Genomic DNA, 20,575 nt, shown 5'->3' with positions numbered 1-20,575 from the left:
ATGTGCGCATTCGTCAAAGGCTATAGTAAAATAGCCGAAAGCTCATATTTTTTCTTAACTTTTTAAACCAGAGAACGCTATTTTACACTTTTAATATGTCTCATCCTGGTTGCAGTTCAATTTTTAATCGGTTAGACCTGTTTAGGGCGGTAGGTAATTTTGATATTAGAAAACTGACTTAAAGGGCCTGATATTATTTACAGCAATAATAATAAAAGTATTAAAACTTGGATTCTTTGAAACCCCTGTTACATATGAAAGGATGCAATAGACGTGCCTTGGCTTTAATACAAGGCAAGGGGAAATAAATGGAACGGGCTCTATGCCAGCCTCCACGATCATGTGTATTGACCTGCAATTTTTCTTCCAGCCATTAATTAGCTTCAATTGCAAGAAATCAGAGGTGTTATGTTCCTTTTTTCCCTGAATGGTTCTCCTATTTTTGTGGGTTTTCTATGACTATGGCGCTCTGCTTTGCAGCTCTTTGGGCCACGGTGGAGCTCCGCTATGATAGAGGACAGAAGAGTCTAAATAAAAGTTCAATTTTGTTTTGTTTATTTACAAGTTAAAGACGAATTTTTGTTCTTTATACAGGGATAATGAGATAAGGTTAACGACAAGTGTAACGAATAAATGCAGAGATCTCTTTAGTAATGGACGGAGGCAACAAAGCACTCTAACCAGCATTTCAATAATCATAATCCACGGTCGTGTTTGAACACAAGTTTAAAAACTCAGTTAAAATCTCTAAGACAATTTCTCCAAAAGAGCTCAATAACGTATGAGATGAAAATATAAGCGCACTAAACGCCTGAACCTCATAACCAAGAAACTGAAGAAATGTGCTATGTGACAGTGAAAGTCAACAATTTAAAACATACAAAACTCCATATTAAATATTCTGTTGTCCTGTTAAAAAATAGTATTTACATAAATTTGACTCAATGGGATGGTCGATTCCGTTTTCAGGCCCTCGTTTCACCAATCGTCCAACCGAGATTCTCGCCCTGCTGCCGACCAACAGGACTGAGGGCACTAAAAACGAGATTGTGTCAAAATAAAGTGGTCCCTTAACAGCCACCTTGCTGGAGAGCAAGCAACGCACTAGGACACCCAAAACAAAATGGGACCGTCAGTCCGGATTACGCGTACGAGATTGAGTATGAGTACGACTTTTCAAACCTAGTGCTTACGCTATCGATCATCACATTTCACACCAATCTCGTGCCATTAGGATGAGTGAGGAATGAGGGCTATGGCAACGTATCTTGTTTTGGTATCTCTCTAACATGGCGGATATTATAACATGTGACCTTTCAGAGCAAAGGGCCCATTGTCAGTGGAAGAGGGTGAGAGATGGCTTCCAAAGGGCAATCTACAGTGTACAACAAAATGATATGACTTATCACAGTAATCTTTGCAATGACAACGCTGATAACGTTGTGTATCAAAACCAGTCACGTCGCAAGTTTCATCGGTGATGTCACAGGTGACATCGCTGTTTCCAATGATGACAACATCAATAGCGTCCCTATCCTCGATGTACATGTACTGTAAATGCTATCTGGGGGATTGTAAAAGTGCTGCACGAGCGTTCACCAAAGCTTTGAATGCCTCCTCTGTTCCTGGAGCTAAGCTCTTGTCTGGGTGAATAAGAATGGCCAACTTCCGATAAGCGCGGTTTATGTCGTCCCTGAAACACGTGCAGAAATAAAGAGTTAGTGCCCTTAAATTCCGGAGGGGGTAGGGGTAGTGTTGTGTGGCAGGTTCTCGAGCACTTAACCAAAGTTCTAGCCAAATATGTGGCTTCCAAAAATCAGTACACGTCTCATATATTTTATCTGAGCAAACCAGAAACGGGTCCAATTTGCATGAACCTGACTTAAAGGGGCTAGGGCACGGTAAATGAATTTCAGGTAATTCTATTTATTTTAGTTAAGAGTTGAAAACTTTAAATTGGCAGAGAAAAAGTCGGTTGTTGGTAAAATTACGGCCACATAACAAACAAGGATGATTTCGAGCATTTTAATAAGACATCCATAAAATTGAGATGACTTTGAAAAAAGTCGGGCCGACGTTTTTCAAGCTTTCCCAAACGCCATCTGTTTTAATCTTCTCGAATTTTGCCCATCCATGCCCCTTTTTGGCCTTTGTGTTTCTTTTAAATTATTATACAGTTTTCAGCCATTATTGTGATATTTCAGTTATTCTATGACCAGTTGGTCAGTGTCGAAATTGCCTAAAATTGCACGACATAGCCCCTTTAAGAAGGGCTTCAAAACCGGCATAACAAATTTTAGAACAGAGCACAACTACATTTAATGGCTTTCAGACCAGAATTGTTAAAATAGTATCCTATTCTGCACTGCAACAATCATCGCATCGCATTTAAGATTGGGGATAAAATTCGGCGACCCGACAAGAGTCGCAGTGCAAACTAAGTTCATCATGGGTGGGTGGGTGGGTAGGTAAAATTGTACCATACAAAAGACTCCCAACAATATTTACCAAACTCACCAGATGGCTACTAATCGCACTTGGCATGTTCCTTCCGCCGCTGCACTTGAACAATGTCAATTTATTCATGATTTGTAGTACTTATATGCGATGCTGATAATTTATGCAGTGCGAATAGTATCCTATTCTGCACTGCAACAATCATCGCATTGCATTTAAGATTGGGGATAAAATTCGGCTCCACCTAGGATCACCTATGCTTCATTGATCAGGAGACCATCAATAGGCTCTTTATCCCCCAATACTCATAATGATATCCAAACAAAGAGACCATTGATGGTCTCCTATGGAGGCAAAGTCACACCAACACAAATACAAAATACCAAAACAACACTTGCATCCTTCCCCAGTGGTAATAAAACATGTCAACGCTAATGCTATCAGCATTACACTCCATTAATTCCTTAAACACCACTCCCAAACCTAACTCCCAAACCTTACTCCTAAACCTTACTCCCAAACCTAACTCCAAAACCTCATTCCTGGTCTTATTCCTACACTTTACAATACACTCCTTTTACCAAACCTTATGACCTCATAACCATTCTGGATCTGGTCAACCTCTTCGAGGAAAACCGCGACTGTCACCCCATTACCGACCCCAATGGAGTTCCCCAGCTGGTCAATCCAATGGATTGACTCTCGAGGACATAATGCAAAGGCTAACAGTTTTCCCTCAAACTTGGAGTCGCACTCCCAATCCTAGGTCAAATAACATCGAGATTTCTCAGGAAAAGAAGGGATGGAAACCAGAAGTCTCGTAGATACACGAAAATAGGAAACCAAACGTTGATGGGGGAACCCATGGGGCCAGCAAGGGGTGACAGTCATGACCCAGCATAGCCGGGGGAGTTGATTTAGATACTCTTTTTCACAACTGTCACTCCAAGCAACCCCTGAACCAAGGATCAAAAACGAAATCCACGCCTCACTGGCCATAACATTCTCGCTGTCGTAATTATCAATCAAACAACTACAATAATTTATGGCAACAACGAACAAATGACATGCCTCACTGGCTACAACATTCTCACAGTCGTAATCATCATTTAAACAACTATATTATTCCATGGCAAAATAAGCGACTTATATGCCTCACTAGCCAAAACATTCTCACAGACATAATCATCAATCAGACATCACTTCATAGCAGCAACAGGCAAATGAAATGCCTCCCTGAACATAACAATACTTCATGGCAATAACAGGCAAATTATATGCCTCACTGGCCATAACATTCTGACAATCACAATCATCGATCAACCTCTTGCTGAACGAATCATTTTATGACAAAACAGGCAAATTATATGCCTCACTGGCCATAACATTCTCACAATCACAATCATCGATCAGACATTTCGCTGAACGAATCACTTTATGACAAAACAGGCAAATTGTCTGCCTCACTGGCCATAACATTCTCACAATCACAATCATTGATCAGACATTTCGCTGAACGAATCACTTTATGACAAAACAGGCAAATTGTCTGCCTCACTGGCCATAACATTCTTACAATCATAATCGTCGATCAGACATCTCGCTGAACGAATCACTTTATGAAAAAACAGGCAAATTGTCTGCCTCACTGGCCATAACATTCTTACAATCATAATCGTCGATCAGACATCTCACTGAACGAATCACTTTATGACAAAACAGGCAAATTGTATGCCTCACTGGCCATAACATTCTCACAATCACAATCATCGATCAGACATTTCGCTGAACGAATCACTTTATGACAAAACAGGCAAATTGTCTGCCTCACTGGCCATAACATTCTTACAATCATAATCATCGAACAGACATTTCGCTGAACGAATCACTTTATGACAAAACAGGCAAAATATATGCCTAACTGGCCATAACATTCTCACAATCATAATAATCGAACAGACATCTCGCTGAACGAATCACTTTACGACAAAACAGGCAAATTATAAGCCTCGCTGGCCATAACATTCACAGGCGTAATCATCAATCAAATAACACTTTAAGACAATAACAGGCAAATTACATGCCTGACTAGTCATAACATTCTCACAGTCGACACATTCGCGATGCCCAACCACGTGGAAAATAACAAAAGAACCACTCCTTTGGGGCGTAACATCTATCAGCCATGAAAAACAAGCACACTAAACGCCGCATAAATTAGTAGTGCTTCGTAAAGTACATAGCCCAACCATGTGGAAAAATAGCAATAAGAATCGCCTCCATTCAGCCAAGCAACCAAGACAGAAAAAACTAACATATAAACGAAAAAAGCCACCCAGCCGACCCAACACTGTCATTCCGTCGCACGCACAATAACAATTGCCAGAGTTATACCAACGTAAAACAACAATACCCTGGACAAAATATTACCTCACAAATACACCGCCATGCGGTTTATCACGTCCAAGTGCTTTTGCTCCTTGCGTCGCCTGCGGTTAAAGAAGGCTCGGCGGGTCTTGAGGCATCTGAACTGCTTCTTGTTGCGGTATTGCTGAAAATTCGCGTTGATGGAACTGATGAAACCCGCATTCGAGGTCCCCGCGCGAACTCTTACTCCGAGCGATTCAGTACATAAGTTCAACATTGACTAGAGAATTTAAACTCGCACAAGTCTGTCTTCAATCAGTAAATACGCACTGAAATACACATTTGCGGTAACACTCAACCTGATAGGCCTTAATCCGCAGTCAGGTCAAAAGGCTTGAGTTGCAGTTCCCGATGAAAGCTCGAAGAAAAGGCACAGGCATGTTCCGGGAGCCGCTGCACTTGAACAATGTCAATTTATTCATGATTTGTAGTACTTATATGCGATGCTGATAATTTATGCAGTGCGAATAGTACAGAGTGAGACCGGCATTAAAAAAAAACAGGTCCCCGGTGTCGCACATACATATTGTACCCGCCTAGTTTAATAGTTATCAACAGCTTAACAAGGGTGTACCACTTTCTCGGGATTTGAATTGCTTTACTGTTCAACGAGTAATTTAACATGCATGCCCGGCACTGCTACATGTAACATAGTCATCCTACCTGCTTGCCCCGGCTGTTAGGCCCAGTCTCTCATAGTTATCTTTAGCCGTTTTCAGTCTGTGAATTGCCTCAGCCTGTTCTTTGGTGTAACCCAGAGTAGTGGATGCATTAAGCTGAACTGGTTTGCCTCCATTTTCTAGTGTTGCCAATACTGCCTTGAATAAGGTCTAAAAGAAAGTGAATTTATTTTTTTCAGAATCAGAATATGCTCCATTGCGATGTAACGGAGCATTTCCCCCAGTAGCTAGTGTATGGGTTATTCACTCCCTTTCAAGATATTCAACAAGAAATGATTATTGACTTGATTGATGGTATCACATGACATTCATGTACATTGTACCGTAGTAAACCATTGACAGTACTAGTCCTGACTCAAGTATGACCCACTTATGACAAGACAACATTTAAATTGAAGGTGGCAACAACTGACTGATGCAGCTCTGAAGCTGTAGCACTTTTAAGATCACGTAGGTGGTGCGAGTTAAACACTTGAAATACAAGAATTCTACTGCCCACTGTATCTTACTGAACCCTTTGTAGGTAACCTACATGTATGACACATCCTTTTTTTAGCTCCCCCCCCCCTCCTCCTCTTTTTTTCTCTTTAGGGTGCCAATTACCAGGCATTACTAATCAATGACATCAATGAAATCAATGAGTAATCGATGAGTAATCGATGGGTAATCAGTTGATTAGTCATTGATTACTGCCGATGATCAATGAGTAATCGATGACTAATCAATAGGCCACAAATTATTGGTCATCGATTGCATCGATTAGTCATTGATTGCATTGATTACTCATCGATATAGTCTCGTGGTTGAAAACCGGAACTTGTAAGTATTTAATACTCAAGCTTGTACACGCCATAACAATCTAACAATATCATGGTTACACCTGAAAAAGTACAGAAAGTAAAAGTGCTTGCAGCTGTTCCGGTGCATAATGTAAGTGCTTATGACGGCTGTCTCCCTAGGCCGAAGCAGTTTTACTTTGCTGACAAACATCCACCGAACAGTAAAAGTTGGGTAGAGTGAAATATTGAAATATCATCTGTATTTGTGATTAGCCCTTCACGTCTTGATATGCCGGAAGGTTATTTGACTGACCTTTTGTGGGGCGTAATTTCTTCAACAAGAATGCCAGTTGTAGAGCAAAATATGACTAACATAGATAAAAAATCACAACAAATGGTACAAGAAAGCAAGGAATGCGTCTTTTGTGTGCAGTATGATAGCTGATGAGTAATCGATGGGTCATCGATGAGTAATCAATAACATCAATAGGTAATCAATTACATCAATAAGTAATCAATGTCATCGATGAGTAATCGATAGGCCACAAAATTTTTGGGCTTTGATTACTCATCAATTACTCATTGATCATCGCCAATAATCAATGACTTATCAACTGATTACCCATCGATTACTTATCGATTACCAATTGAATAGCTTGATGCAAAACTATGCTTAGATGAAAAATCGTTTTTTCCTTCAAACGTGCCCGAATTTTTGCATGTGGTCTTCAATTTAATGGAAAAACATTGTCCTTGAATTAAAATTTCTGGTTTGCACCTTGTCTTCGAGAAAAACTAGAACTATGGTCACTTTAAAACAATAACACGCGGCAAAGAGAGAAAGAGGATTAAACTTAGCAGTTACAGTAAAGTTAGGGTCAGCTAATGTTAAGGTTACTGAGGGTTAAGTGTCACGAATGTTATATAAACATTGAACTTGACCGATCGACAAACTTGAGCGACTGAACAGTGAAAAGAAGTGAAAAATATATAGCAAAATGAACGAGAAATGCTTAAACAAAAACGACTTACGCTGTTGCCCTTTCCTCTCGCCAGCTTCTAACCACAAATGCACTCGCCAAATGTTCAATGTTTCGTTTTCAGTCAGCAAATTTAGGCTGCTAAAGTTAATATGTTTTCGCTTTTCCCCAGTTTCTCTCCGTAGTCACGCGTAACGCAATTTGATCTTGACTCACAAGCAACGATCGTTCTTTTAAACATTCAGGCCTTTTATTCCTGGAAAGGATTGCAGCTTAGGGCTATTTTTTGTCGAAATGAAGCAATTTGTTGCTTTTCTTGGTAAAAATTATCCTTTTCTGTCGATTCTGTTGTGTTCTGTTGATTGAGTGAGCGTTTTCCGTCTTTGCCGTGCCGAACGAACTTTGTTTATTGTTACAATGCGTATCGAATGACATATCCATTAAAGATTATTATGGGATATCCCTGAGTAGCTGAAATACGGGAAGTCCTATCGCCAAATCTAAGAGAATTTTTATAAGTCTAAAATTAATTTAAAGCACATCCTTATTTCCAAACGTTCAACGCGGCAACACGAGGCAAATGAGCCAAAACTTCGAGAAAATAACGTTTTTTTGGAACAGAAGTTGCTTCTAGACCTCGCCTGGCTCAATGCGCCTTCGAAAGCCAAGTTTACCGCCAGTCTTGGCAGGGCTTAGCAATCTTCAGGCAGCAACACATCTCGCTTCTTTGAGATATGCTAGTGGCTTACGGGTTTCCAGACTTAATGATGTCCTTTCACCACCAGACGGGCGCAAATATGTGTCAAATAAGCGAAAATAAGCGGACTTCTAATGCGTACTTAAGGTGAGTTTTCAACTGGTCTGATTGAAAGTCTCATTGCCTCGGCTTCGCACGCCAAAATAATTCAAACGTAAGCTTACGTCACAAAGTAGTTTAAGAAATTCATTTCCAGATCCCGTTTTTGAGCGAGCGAATAAATCCCCCCCCCCCCCCCCCCCGAAACAAAAGGACAAGGATTTTCTATTTAATCGAAGACCACACGCAAAATTCTAGCACGTTTGAGCAAAAATTCAGACGCGTTTGAAGGAAAAAACAATTTTTCATCTTAAAAGTCACTAAGCATAGTTTTGCATCAAGCTATTCAATTGATGTCATTGATCATTGATTAGTTATGCCTGGCAATTACTACATCTACTGGCCTTGTGATGCAACCAAAACTGGAGCATATCAGATAATGTACCCCAAGTGCTATTTCCCCATTTTAATCTTTGATTGTCAATCGGTTCTTGTCCCATAGTTATTGTTAACTTGAGTGAACTGAACACTTTGAACAGACAAGCAATAATTTTGAATGCTGATAGAGTGACTTTGATGTTTAGAAGCTTGGAGTGGGAAAAAAAGGTGTCCCAAAATGAGTGGCCTTGTTTACAAATACTAAAGTAAAAGAATAGACACAATAGTCTCCATTTGCATGGCTTCAAAAGTATGCAGTGAAATTTGTCCTTAGAAATAATCCGTTCCTTGAGGGTCACAGTTTTTGTAAAGGTTTGCCATGCTGTCAAAAAACTGTTTGCTTTTCAGAAGAGATGTCAGTCTGCAAACAAAGATCAGTGCATATCTTTGTGCCAAATCAGTCAGTGGCGAGAGGCTTTAACTGTTTACATGTAATCAAGGAGTTCTTACTTGAAACATATCATTAATTCCATCTCCTGTCTGAGCAGATGTCTCAAAGTAGTGAAATCCATGACTGTTTGCCCATAGTTGGCCTTCTGTTTCATCCACAACTCTCTTCCTACTATCAATCTACAAGTACAATACACTCCATTAACAAAGTCAGGAACTATGCATGGACCCCTCATACATGTAAGTTGTCAATTAACCCAAAACAACAATGCCATTTCTGCAAACTGTAACAGATTATACCAATTGCACAACTGATCAATAAACCAATCACAGTAAAAACATGCAACTGGTGCCAGGCATGGACTGTAGGCCACGCAAGTTTTTTTTTTTTTTTTTTTTTTTTTTTAAGTGATATACATAGTTGAGGATGCCAAAGGCTGAATCAGTCGTCACCTGTAAAAATCAAGAGTGAATAGCTAAATTGTTTTTAGAATTTCAACTACATTGTAAAGTACCTCCAACAGACAATTTACAATAATTTTCCTGCATTCTAAGTAAGCATAAAACTTCAAAGTTACTGACTGGATTATCAATTCATTCAAAACTTGCAGCTGTGTGCACAGCCCTCATTTGGCCTGTGAGCAATCTCACCATTACGTTGCAAGTGTGAGCAAAATTAAGGCACGATAAGTGAGGGCTACAGCAGTGAGCCAGTAAGGAAGTGTTTTTACCTCCACTTTCTCACTGGCTCTAATTACTTAGTCAGGTTTTACTTTTCGGTAATTTACACTCTAGAGCAGTAACTGGGAATTACTGCATGAAGTAATATTAGTAACATAATAATAACAAAAATTAATATTATATTAATTAATGTACCATAATTAAAAAGAAAATGTCTGGAAAAGATTATGCACAGGACTCATTTGACCAATGATGTGCCAAAATACTTCTAAATGGATTATAGCTACATGTACCTTGTTAGCACAAACAGCAAATGCGACCCCTTCAAAGTCTGCAGCACTGCCAATATCTCTCTTGATTTCCTCCAACCAGCTATCCAATGCATCAAAACTCTCCCTGTTACCAACATCATACACTAACATGGCACCTTGAGTATCCTTGTAGAATTCATTACGAACCTTGAAAATAAAGCATCATGCATGAATCTATATGTACATGTACATGTGTACAAACTTTACTGAGTACAAAAGTAAAAAAAAATAGAATTCTAGCTTGCACTTCAGACAAGACGCTCTCAAATTTTGCTTGCCTGGGGTGGTTGCAAATTGCTTGTCTTAGTTTACTTTTTGGTATGATTTGGTTGGCAGAACACAGTGCCTAATGCTCTTGCCCATTGGGCAAGTTGCTTGCCCGCTGGCAGTAAAATCCACTATTCCCAGCACTATTTTCAAGCCCTGTATGGCTGGCATAAGGCATCATCCTCTTGATAGGTGGGTCTGGCGTAAACTTTAAGCATGTAAGTTGTCTTTCTGCAGATTTTACTGCAGTTTTCATTGACAAGTTCCAAATTCGCCAAAAAAAGAATTTCAAAGAAACAGCTCACATTTTTACGAAGTCCTGTATTTTAAATTCAGGAAGTTTAGTGGCTAGCCCAGCTTCACTGGCTTGGCTGGTCCATCATCTGTAAACTATTTTTGCAACTCCGCTGACCAGCAGATATAATAGTAGAAAGAGTGTAGCAAGGCGGCTGTAGACTGAAGGTGGCAGTTTAAATTTTAAAAACAAGAAGCAAAGAAACAAAATGTGGCTGACAATTACTATAGAAAATAATCGACTGCCAAAAAGTGGACATTGAGAGCCATTAAAAATCATTAAGCACTCATAGCTGTTCATGATCTGTAAAAGGTGAATTTACAGTGTACACCATGGAAAAAAAAATTATTATAACTCATCAAATCTGTCTTACCTCATAAAACACTGGATGTCCAGCCATGTCAAATATGTTCACTTTTACTTCTTTATCATTTATTGAAACCCTGTATTGAAAATAAAGTTTTACTGAATGTCATATTTTGTAACAAATTAAATTTGATGTATTATGTATGGAAGACTTTAGTTTCTAAAAAGTAAATAAAATGTAACTAACCCTTACTTAATTATTGAAACCCTGTATTGAAAATAAAATTTGACTGAATATCACTTAATTTCATCAAGAATAAGATCACAGCACACTGTAATGGGAAGGTTGCGTTGAATACTGTCGAATATAATGCACCTATCAATGGTTTGCCCCAGGATGGGGGGGGGGGGGGGAGAACCCACGTGAATTTGAGATCGTGAAGCTCTCCAAGGGTAGGGATTTTGACATCCGAAATGGTCTGCTGGGTTAGAAATTTAAGAGGAGATAATTATGTGAAATTTGACATTCACTAGGTGCCCAGGGGTGGGGAATTCAACTCCGTCTGGATTCTAAAAAATATCAAATTCCCCTGGAGTTGCCCATCGCATGACAATGTATGACACTGCATAATGACAATTTTGGACTTATAAATAGCTAACAAAGAAGCTCAAGATTACCTTTTCTTCAGAGTAACTATTGAACATTTGAACAAAAAAAATACGTGTGATGTATCCTTAAAATCTAGATATTTACATTGACTCCGTCGCTGATTCCATCCCCCTCTAGGAGAAGGAAATGATTACAACACCATAAAGTCACTAATTACAATACTATATTGCAGCAATAGTGTCACTACTATCGCAATAGTATTGCAATAGTAATTTGACTATCGCAATCTAGGCAAAATGACCCCAATAGCCACCCCTACTCTATAACTCACTTTGTTACGCCATAGTCTATTCCTATTGTTGTCATATACTTGCTCACAAATCGCTTTTCACAATACCTCTTGATAATACAACTCTGCAGAGCAAATGGCAAAACGGAACTGAAATGAGTAATCTGTTTTCACAGGCCTACATGTATATGAGTCAAGGGGCAAGTCTGTGTTTGAGTAATGGCATATCAGGCCAGACTCCCCAATTTCAATACTAAACATAAAATGAGTAGGGGTTTGTTTAATACTTTCCCTAGGATTGTTTCATCCTACAACATTTAATTTGTTGTTATCTATCATCATCGTCATTATTATCATTATCCAAAGTCACTGCTAGTCCTACACCATCCACACAGAATGGATATCCTGCGGTATTGACGTACGTAGCTTCCCAATATTCATCTGAAGTATTGCAAAGCGCTACATAACCACAATATCTTTAAAGCTGTAAAATATTTCTTGTGGGTGACTCAAAAACCCGAATAGCGAATAGCGAATACTGTCGCGAATAGCGAATAGTGCGAATAGTGACGAATAGTCGTGAATAGTGACAAATAGTCGCGAATAGTGACGAATAGTGACGAATGATCGTGAATAGTGATGAATAGTGACGGATAATTAGAGACATGTAGTTCCCAGTACCTCACAACAACGTGGGTTCTTCCCGCTAAAATGGATGCTTGGTAGGAGAGAAGTTATAAATGATAAACAGAATTTCTTTTGTTTTATACCGTTGAAAAAGGTTATTCATTAGCTTATTATCGTGTTTTTTGTTTTCTTGCCGGTGATCAACAGCCCCAGGCAGAGTCCAGAAAAGAAAAGGGAATAAAATTAATGGAAGCAAGCGTTGCGTTACGAGCCTAAACAACGGCTGCGAATAAGACTGGCTTTGGCGTTGTTGTTTTTTTATAACACAACTTCTATTGTCTTCTCACATCTCATTTTCTTTTATTTGTATTTTAAATATTGTTTTGCTGATAGAACGTGCCTCGGATCGTGATTCATGAGAATGAAATGCGAGTCGGTCGGCATTGAGATGTAGGCTTGATAGATCAATAAAAGTGATTCATATAGTTATATCTTGACTTGCACTCTCTTTTAGAGTGAGTGAACAAGCATGTGATATATAATTTGCTTGAACTTCTAGACTGCTCTGTGCATGTGGCGGTAAATTTTGTAGAAACCCTGTAGGCTTATTCACGGCGACTATTTACGACTATTCATCACTATTCGCAACTATTAAACGACTATTCGTCACTATTCGTCATTATTCGCGACTATTCGTCACTATTCGTCACTATTTGCGACTATTCGTCACTATTCGCGACTATTCGTCACTATTCGTACTATTCGCTATTCGCGACTATTCGCTATTTGGGTTTTCCAGACACCCTATTTCTTGTTGACAATTTGTTGTGGAATGAATGTATACCTATGGCTTGCAACAAGTGACTTATACTCTCTCATTGATAGTTAAATGTCCCACTTGATGGCACTTGTCTTGTCTCAAGTCAATTTCCCACTCAACTGAGAAAATCGCATCAAATTTCCAAAGGGGGATGGGGGATAATCACTCCTGGATTTGACTGATAAATTACTTTTCTGAATGTAAAGTCGCAGGCTTTGGCTTTCGAAAGTTAAAAGATGACAGATCTTGCCTTGTCAGGGCACTTTTTGTATTGATGTACTTGTCGACTAAAACGTACAACACTTTGAATAGCATGTACTGATTACTTGAACTCCCCACTGCAGCTTGGCTTCACACTAGAGCTTGTAGGTGTAATCTAAGTGCACTTGGAACCTACTTTGAGTGTGACTGGGTAAAATGTACTTACTTGAACTTTACTTAGTGACAATGGAAACTTTCATAGTTCAAAAAAGCCGAAGTATACTGCCAAGTATGGTCTACAACACACTTCAGAATCACTTGACCAATAGGAAATCAAAGCCAAAACAAAGTGGTGTGCAGCATTGCCACGATTCTGAAGATGTTTGACAGCTTGTACCTCAAGTAAGATACTGTCATCAAGAGAGAAGCCAGACTTTGTAAAATGTGACTTGAGTTTTCCAAGTGCAATTGATTCAAGTGCTTACATGAAACTAAGTTAGCTTTAGGTCTGAAGCCAAGTACTACAAATGAAGTGATGTAAGCTAAGAAAATCACAAAGTGTGCTTCACTTTTGTACATTCATATACAGAAGTGAAACAAGATTAAACACAAAATTAAATTATAAACATTATTTGAACCAGCACAAGACTGTTCAAATACTGTAATAAAATACTTGAAAAACGTCCCTAAAAAAATCAGTTCACGTCTCATATACATCATCTGAGCAACCCGTAGAAACGAGTCTCATTTGCATGAACCTGACTTAAAAAGGCAAGGGAACCGTACCTGTATTTCAGGTAATTCTATTTATTTTCGTTAAGTAAGAGTTGGGTAATATAATAAACAAGGATGATTTTCGAGCATTGTAAATGAGACTTCCATACAAATTGAAATAAACTTGAAAAATTGGGCAGACGTTTTCAAGTTTTTACGAACTTAATCTGTTTTAATGTTCTCGAAGTTTGCCCAACGATGCCCCTTTTTGGCCTTTCTGTGTTTCTTTTGAGTTATTCTGCAGTTTCAAGCCGTTATGTTGTTGTGATATTTCAGTTAATTCTATGACCAGTTGGTCAGTGCCAAAATTGCCTAAAATTGCGTGACATAGCCCCTTAAAAAAGGGCTTCAAAACCAGCATAGCGAATTTCACAACAGAGCACAATGATATTTAACAGCTGTCAGTCCAGAGTTGTTAAAATAGTACAGGGTGAGACCGGCATTAAAAAAACAGGTCTTCGGCGTTGCACATACATATCGTACCCGCCTTAAGTTTAATAGTTATCAACAGCTTAACAAAGGTGTACCACTTTCTCTGGATTTGAATTGCTTCACTGTTCAAAGAGTAATTTAATATGCATGCCCGGCACTGCAACATGTAACATAGTCATCCTACCTGCTTGCCCCTGCTGTCAAACCCAGTCTCTCATAGTTATCTTTAGCCGTTTTCAGCCTGTGAATGGCCTCAGCCTGTTCTTTGGTGTAACCCAGAGTAGTGGATGCATTAATCTGAACTGGTTTGCCTCCATTTTCTAGTGTTGCCAATACTGCCTTGAATAAGGTCTAAAAGAAAGTGATTTTTTTTAAGAATCAGGATATGCTCCATTGCGATGTAACGGAGCATTCCCCCCAGTAGCTTGTGTATGGGTTATTCACTCCCTTTCAAGATATTCAACAAGAAATGATTATTGACTTGATTGATGGTATCACATGACATTCATGTACATTGTACCGTAGTAAACCATTGACAGTACTAGTCCTGACTCAAGTATGACCCACTTATAACAAGACAACATTTTTGAAGGTGGCAACAACTGATTGATGCAGCTCTGAAGCTGTAGCACTTTTAAGGTCATTGCCCTGTTTTGCATTGCGCATCCTTACTGCGCAGAATTTTACGCGTAATTAGCGCGCGCGCGCGAGCACATCAACAAAATGGCAGCTTTTTTCTATGGGGCTTAGTCCGCGAGAGAAGTAAATTGTCACTTTCTCCTAAACGAGCCTGGTGACCTGCCAGACCTATCAATTTTTTCTCATATTTTGGCTGGTGTGTTACCTCAGTCTGGAGATGAGCAAAGTGCACATACCTGAGCGTAGTGAGTCCAGTTCACCAATAAACATAATTATATTATGTGCCTCAGGGTTACACGAAATACATGTATGTATGTGTATCTACAAGTGCTTACTTTATTGTCTCGCTCCTGGACGGCGTATTTTTGAGGTGTTTTTTGGTTAGTTAAACTAACCTATCCTCAACGGTAGTCTAAGACTACTGGTGCGCTCGTCTCCAGAGATCCACCTTGTGTACCACAAGTGTTGGATCACTGAGGTGGGAGAAATAAGAACTTTTCTCCCATTACCACCATGCCTTACGCAGTGCTGACGAGTCCCAAAGAGGACGAAACAGCTGTCCACTGCTAGGCTGGTGTGTTACCTCAGTCTGGAGATGAGCAAAGTGCACATACCTGAGCGTAGTGAGTCCAGTTCACTAATAAACATAATTATATTATGTGCCTCAGGGTTACACGAAATACATGTATGTATGTGTATCTACAAGTGCTTACTTTATTGTCTCGCTCCTGGACGGCGTATTTTTTGAGGTGTTTTTTGGTTAGTTAAACTAACCTATCCTCAACGATAGTCTAAGACTACTGGTGCGCTCGTCTCCAGAGATCCACCTTGTGTACCACAAGTGTTGGATCACTGAGGTGGGAGAAATAAGAACTTTTCTCCCATTACCACCATGCCTTACGCAGTGCTGACGAGTCCCAAAGAGGACGAAACAGCTGTCCACTGCTAGGCTGGTGTGTTACCTCAGTCTGGAGATGAGCAAAGTGCACATACCTGAGCGTAGTGAGCTGTCCAGTTCACTAATAAACATAATTATATTATGTGCCTCAGGGTTACACGAAATACATGTATGTATGTGTATCTACAAGTGCTTACTTTAGAAAACAAATCAATTCATGTGTTTGAAAAATAAATTATCGCTAAAAAAGTGTACTTTGCCAGTACTCGCAGAGGAATTATAAAGGAATTATATGGAATATACATGGTCGTCCTGCTCCTAAACGAATCTGGTGACCCCCCTTTTTTATTTCAAAATTTAAGTTCCCTTGAAGTAATAAACCAGTAGGCGAAGTTTGGTTAAAAATTCAGTTCAGTTTTATTTCGGGGCAATGACCTTAAGATCACGTAGGTGGTGCGAGTTAAACACTTGAAATACAAGAATTCTACTCCCCACTGTATCTTACTGAAACCTTTGTAGGTAACCTACATGCAGGGTTCTATCTAGAGGTGTTCAGGGGTAGAAGCTTCCTCCCCAAACAGCCCAGCTCCCCCCCCCCCCAAAAAAAAAAAAAAAAAAAAAAAAATTGTGATAATTTATACAGTACATAGATAAATCAATATATCATTTAGGTCAGTGTACATTCAGTTACATTGCTATCTAGAAATTTTCCAAGATAAGTTAAGAACTGAAACATTGCCGCTGTTTGTCTCTTTTATTCACTTCTTTGTAGTGTATAAATAGCGCAATAGGAACTCTTCGTCTCAGGCGAGCTAACATTGTCAAAACCTAATCATGTGATGACCAAAAAACAATATAAAATTACGGTGAAAATATATCAAGGTTGTGTCTCAAAATACACCAGATTGCATCACAGCACATATCCATTTATATCCGGACCCGCCTAGAAGCTCGTGGCCTTCCCAGTCGGCCACTTGCAACTTCTCCCCCAAACGAAAAATCCTAATATCTAGAACCCTGCCTAGATGTATGACACATCCCTTCCTTTAGCCCCCTCCCCCTTTCTTTTTTCTCCCGAGGGTGCCAATTACTATACTGCATCTACGACTGGCCAAGAGATGCAACCAAAACTCAGTGGAGAATATCAGATTATATACCCCAAGTGCTATTTCCCGATTTCAATCTTCAATTGTCAATCGGTTCTCGTCCCATAGTTATTGTTAACTTGAGTGAACTGAACACTTTGAACAGACTAGCAATAATTTTAAATGCTAATAGAGTGACTTTGATGTTTAACAGCTTGGGGAAAAAGGTGTCCCAAAATGAGTGGCCTTGCAAAACAAATATTGAAGAAAAATGAACACAATAGTCTCCATTTGGCTACAAAAGACAGTATGCAGTGAAATTGTCCTTAGAAATAATCCATTCCTTGTTCAAAGGTCACAGTTTTTGTAAATCTTTGCTGTCAAAAAACTGTTTGTTCCTTAGAAGAGATGTCAGTCTGCAAAAAAAAAAAAAAAAAAAAAAAAATACCAGTGCATATTTTTGTGCCAAATAAGTCAGTGGAGGCTACTGTTTACATGTAATCATGGAATTTCTTACTTGAAACATGTCATTTATTCCATCTCCTGTCTGAGCAGATGTCTCAAAGTAGTGAAATCCATGACTGTTTGCCCATAGTTGGCCTTCTGTTTCTTCCACAACTCTCTTCCGACTGTCAATCTACAAGTACAGTACACTCCATTAACAAAGTCAGGAACTTTGCATGGACCTCTCATAAGTTGTCAATTAACCCAAAACAACAATGGCATTGCTGCAATTTTGCAACAGATTATACCAATTGCACAATTGATCAATAAACCAATCCAGGGCTCGAAATAACGGCCGGTCAACGGTCAATGTCCGTACTGATAGGGACTTGACCGGTCAAATGTTCACCTTACCGGGCTTGTTTTCCGTTCACTGAAGTCGATAATATAATAATATTGAAATAAACTGTCTATTTTTTCGACGTTTTTGCTTGTTTACAAGCTAAAATGGTAGAATAGGGGCCATGTGGACAAGATTTGGAACCACATATTTGTAAACTCTCAAGGGACTTTTTTAATTTCTCAAGGGACTGTTTTAATTTCTCAAGGGATTACTTTCCGCTGTGGCTGATCACTTGCGATCTCGTGGAAAAAACGTGACTTGTCACATTTACAAAGTTAACGTTATATAACAATTTTAAAAGTGATATGTCAGCTTTCTTATCTCAACGCACGTGTGTCTGAAAGGCGATCTATAAAAAGCGTCGCACAAACAATGGATTGCGTAACTAAAACACGAATAAATAATCACTAGCACTTACATCGTTTAAAAATTACAATCGTCAAAAATAAACCATACCAAAAAACTCGCTCTTTTCAAAGATATTATTGAAGTTAAAACAAATGCAAGAGATGGGGGCTTCTTTTAGCTTAGGAGCGGTTAAAAATTAGGCCAAATTTGGTCGCTACATGTAAACGCAACTCTATTTCGTCATCAGCCTAGGTCGATAGGGACGTGACCTCGCGTTGACAGGGAATGACAGCAATGTTGCATGAATCGGCTTTACAACATGCGATCGTATCTACGCAGTTCGAGTGGAATTTCTTTCGTATTAATTTTCATCTTCAAATATAATTCGAAAGCATTCACTGTATATATGGCTTATGTTTAATCCTGGGTCTTGATATCCGACCCTCGCAGAGCCTAGACAAAACGCAGCTTGAGTGTAACGATTTGTTTACGCCGCAATTATATGCGCAGTGTTTTCTCCGACAGTAGTCGGAAATATCCGTATTTTTTTTCGTGCTTTTTCGTGGAGCAATTGTAACGATACGGCCTTGAACACATTGAACAGCGGTCTACCTATAACAATTCAATTATGGCGTCGCAAAAACAAAGCGTCGAACGCATATTTTGCTGTTTCATTTGCTAATTTCGCTGCCGTAATCGACTGCCTCGAATGGTCCTTGCAATTTTAAAGTATAGAATTGTCAGATCTCGGTGAAATTTGCACTGTTTATTTGTGTAATCAGTGCCGTAGCAAGGGTAAAAAAAAGTGGGGGGGGGGGGGCATGCGAGCGCCGGAGGCGCGTGCTGCTAGGGGGGTCTGGGGGCATGCCCCCTCAGAAAATTTTGTAATCTAGAAGCTTGGAAATGCAATTTCCAGCGTTCTCCAAGAGCTATTTGTGATTTACGCATATCGCGAATTATTTACTTCCTACACTGTCTCAGCAAACCACTGAAGAGAGTATAACACTTGCAACGTCAACTACAAAATAGAGAACCGACTGTCTCTGTATCTTGAAACCAGCAAATGTTTCACCTTTCAGAGTCATCATAGTACGTTCTGGTCTTAATTTCTGGTTTGTTTTAGTTTTTGGCCGTTTAACATTGTTGTGCATCACCCTACGTACGTTAAAAAAGTGAAAAGAAGTACAAATGTTATTGTTTCAAACCTCTCAGGAGATAAAATTTTATTTTCAACATTTTATGCAGGTCTGTTTTTCCTTTTTGGGAAAAAAAACTGGGGGGGGGGGGGCACGGGCCCCCCCGGCCCCTCCCCTTGCTACGGCACTGGTAATGTTAAGGAATATGTGTATAAATACCCGGCGCGGACGAGCCATTTTTGACAAAATTATATGGCTGCATTTCCGCGAAGATAGGAAATTGTTAAACTAAACTACAAAGAAACTGTAATGATAAGTTCGAAGAACAATGCACAGGATAAACCTTCGACTCATACTTCATGCAAAAACGTCGATATCTCGAAGAGACTTTGATCTATTACTTAGTGCATACACCTCGCTGTATTGCGGAGCTTCCAACCAAAAATGAACTTGAACTGATCGAATTAAACGATTGTTTACAAATTTCGTATTACGGTCTCAAATTTAAAATATTTCCCCTGAGTTGTCATTTTCTTCCTGGACAGAAACAAATGATTAATTACTATGATTAAAACAATCTTTGACTTCTTTGCATTATTTATTCAGGGCTCAAAATTGAGACCGATACGGTTGCATTTGCAACTAATTTTTGTCTTTTGATGACTACAAAACCTTCTTTGCAAAAAATAGAGTCGCAATCAGCAAAACACAGAGTCCAAAAAATGACTTACTTAAGGAATATTTCTTTAAGGTGGGGGTGTTATATTTTTACAGATATTCAATATAATTATTGGAAATTACATGTTGTAATTTTGTCAAATCAGAAACGAGGTATGACCATTTCGAGCCCTGCAATCACAGTAAAAACATGCAAATGGTGCCAGGCATGGACTGTAGGTTTTTTAGGTGACATTATACATAGTCGAGGATGCCAAAGGCTGAATCAGTTGTACTGTCACTTGTAAAAATCGAGAGTGAATAGTCCAATTGTTTTTAGAATTTCAACTTCGTTGTAAGGTACCTCCAACAGACAATTAATAACAATTTGTCTGCATTCTAAGT

General features: G+C 39.1%; 1 protein-coding gene across 2 annotated transcripts in view; it reads right to left on the bottom strand.

Annotated features, from left to right (window-relative positions):
- Positions 1–438: 438 nt before the first annotated feature.
- Positions 439–20,575, bottom strand: part of LOC144665354 (dnaJ homolog subfamily C member 27-like) — a 29,438-nt gene continuing 9,301 nt past the window's right edge. Inside the window, exons 1-6 of one of the 2 annotated variants that reach the window (XM_078526596.1) lie at positions 11,749–11,827; positions 10,875–10,944; positions 9,922–10,086; positions 9,008–9,127; positions 5,548–5,714; positions 439–1,693 (exon numbers count right to left, since the gene is read on the bottom strand). In XM_078526596.1, the coding sequence (XP_078382722.1) occupies positions 1,561–1,693; positions 5,548–5,714; positions 9,008–9,127; positions 9,922–10,086; positions 10,875–10,944; positions 11,749–11,783 (690 nt within the window). In that variant the 5' untranslated portion in view covers positions 11,784–11,827 and the 3' untranslated portion in view covers positions 439–1,560. Of the gene's footprint in view, positions 1,694–5,547; positions 5,715–9,007; positions 9,128–9,921; positions 10,087–10,874; positions 10,945–11,748; positions 11,828–14,744; positions 14,912–17,699; positions 17,820–20,575 lie in introns of those variants that run through there. The other variant, XM_078526595.1, reaches the window with a different exon arrangement.

The sequence above is a fragment of the Oculina patagonica genome, chromosome 9, assembly GCF_052425735.1.
Source record: "Oculina patagonica isolate OP01 chromosome 9, crgOcupat, whole genome shotgun sequence".
Classification (NCBI taxonomy): domain Eukaryota; kingdom Metazoa; phylum Cnidaria; class Anthozoa; order Scleractinia; family Oculinidae; genus Oculina; species Oculina patagonica.
Note: the sequence above shows the minus strand (reverse complement) of the source record. Positions and strands in the feature narration are given on the sequence as shown.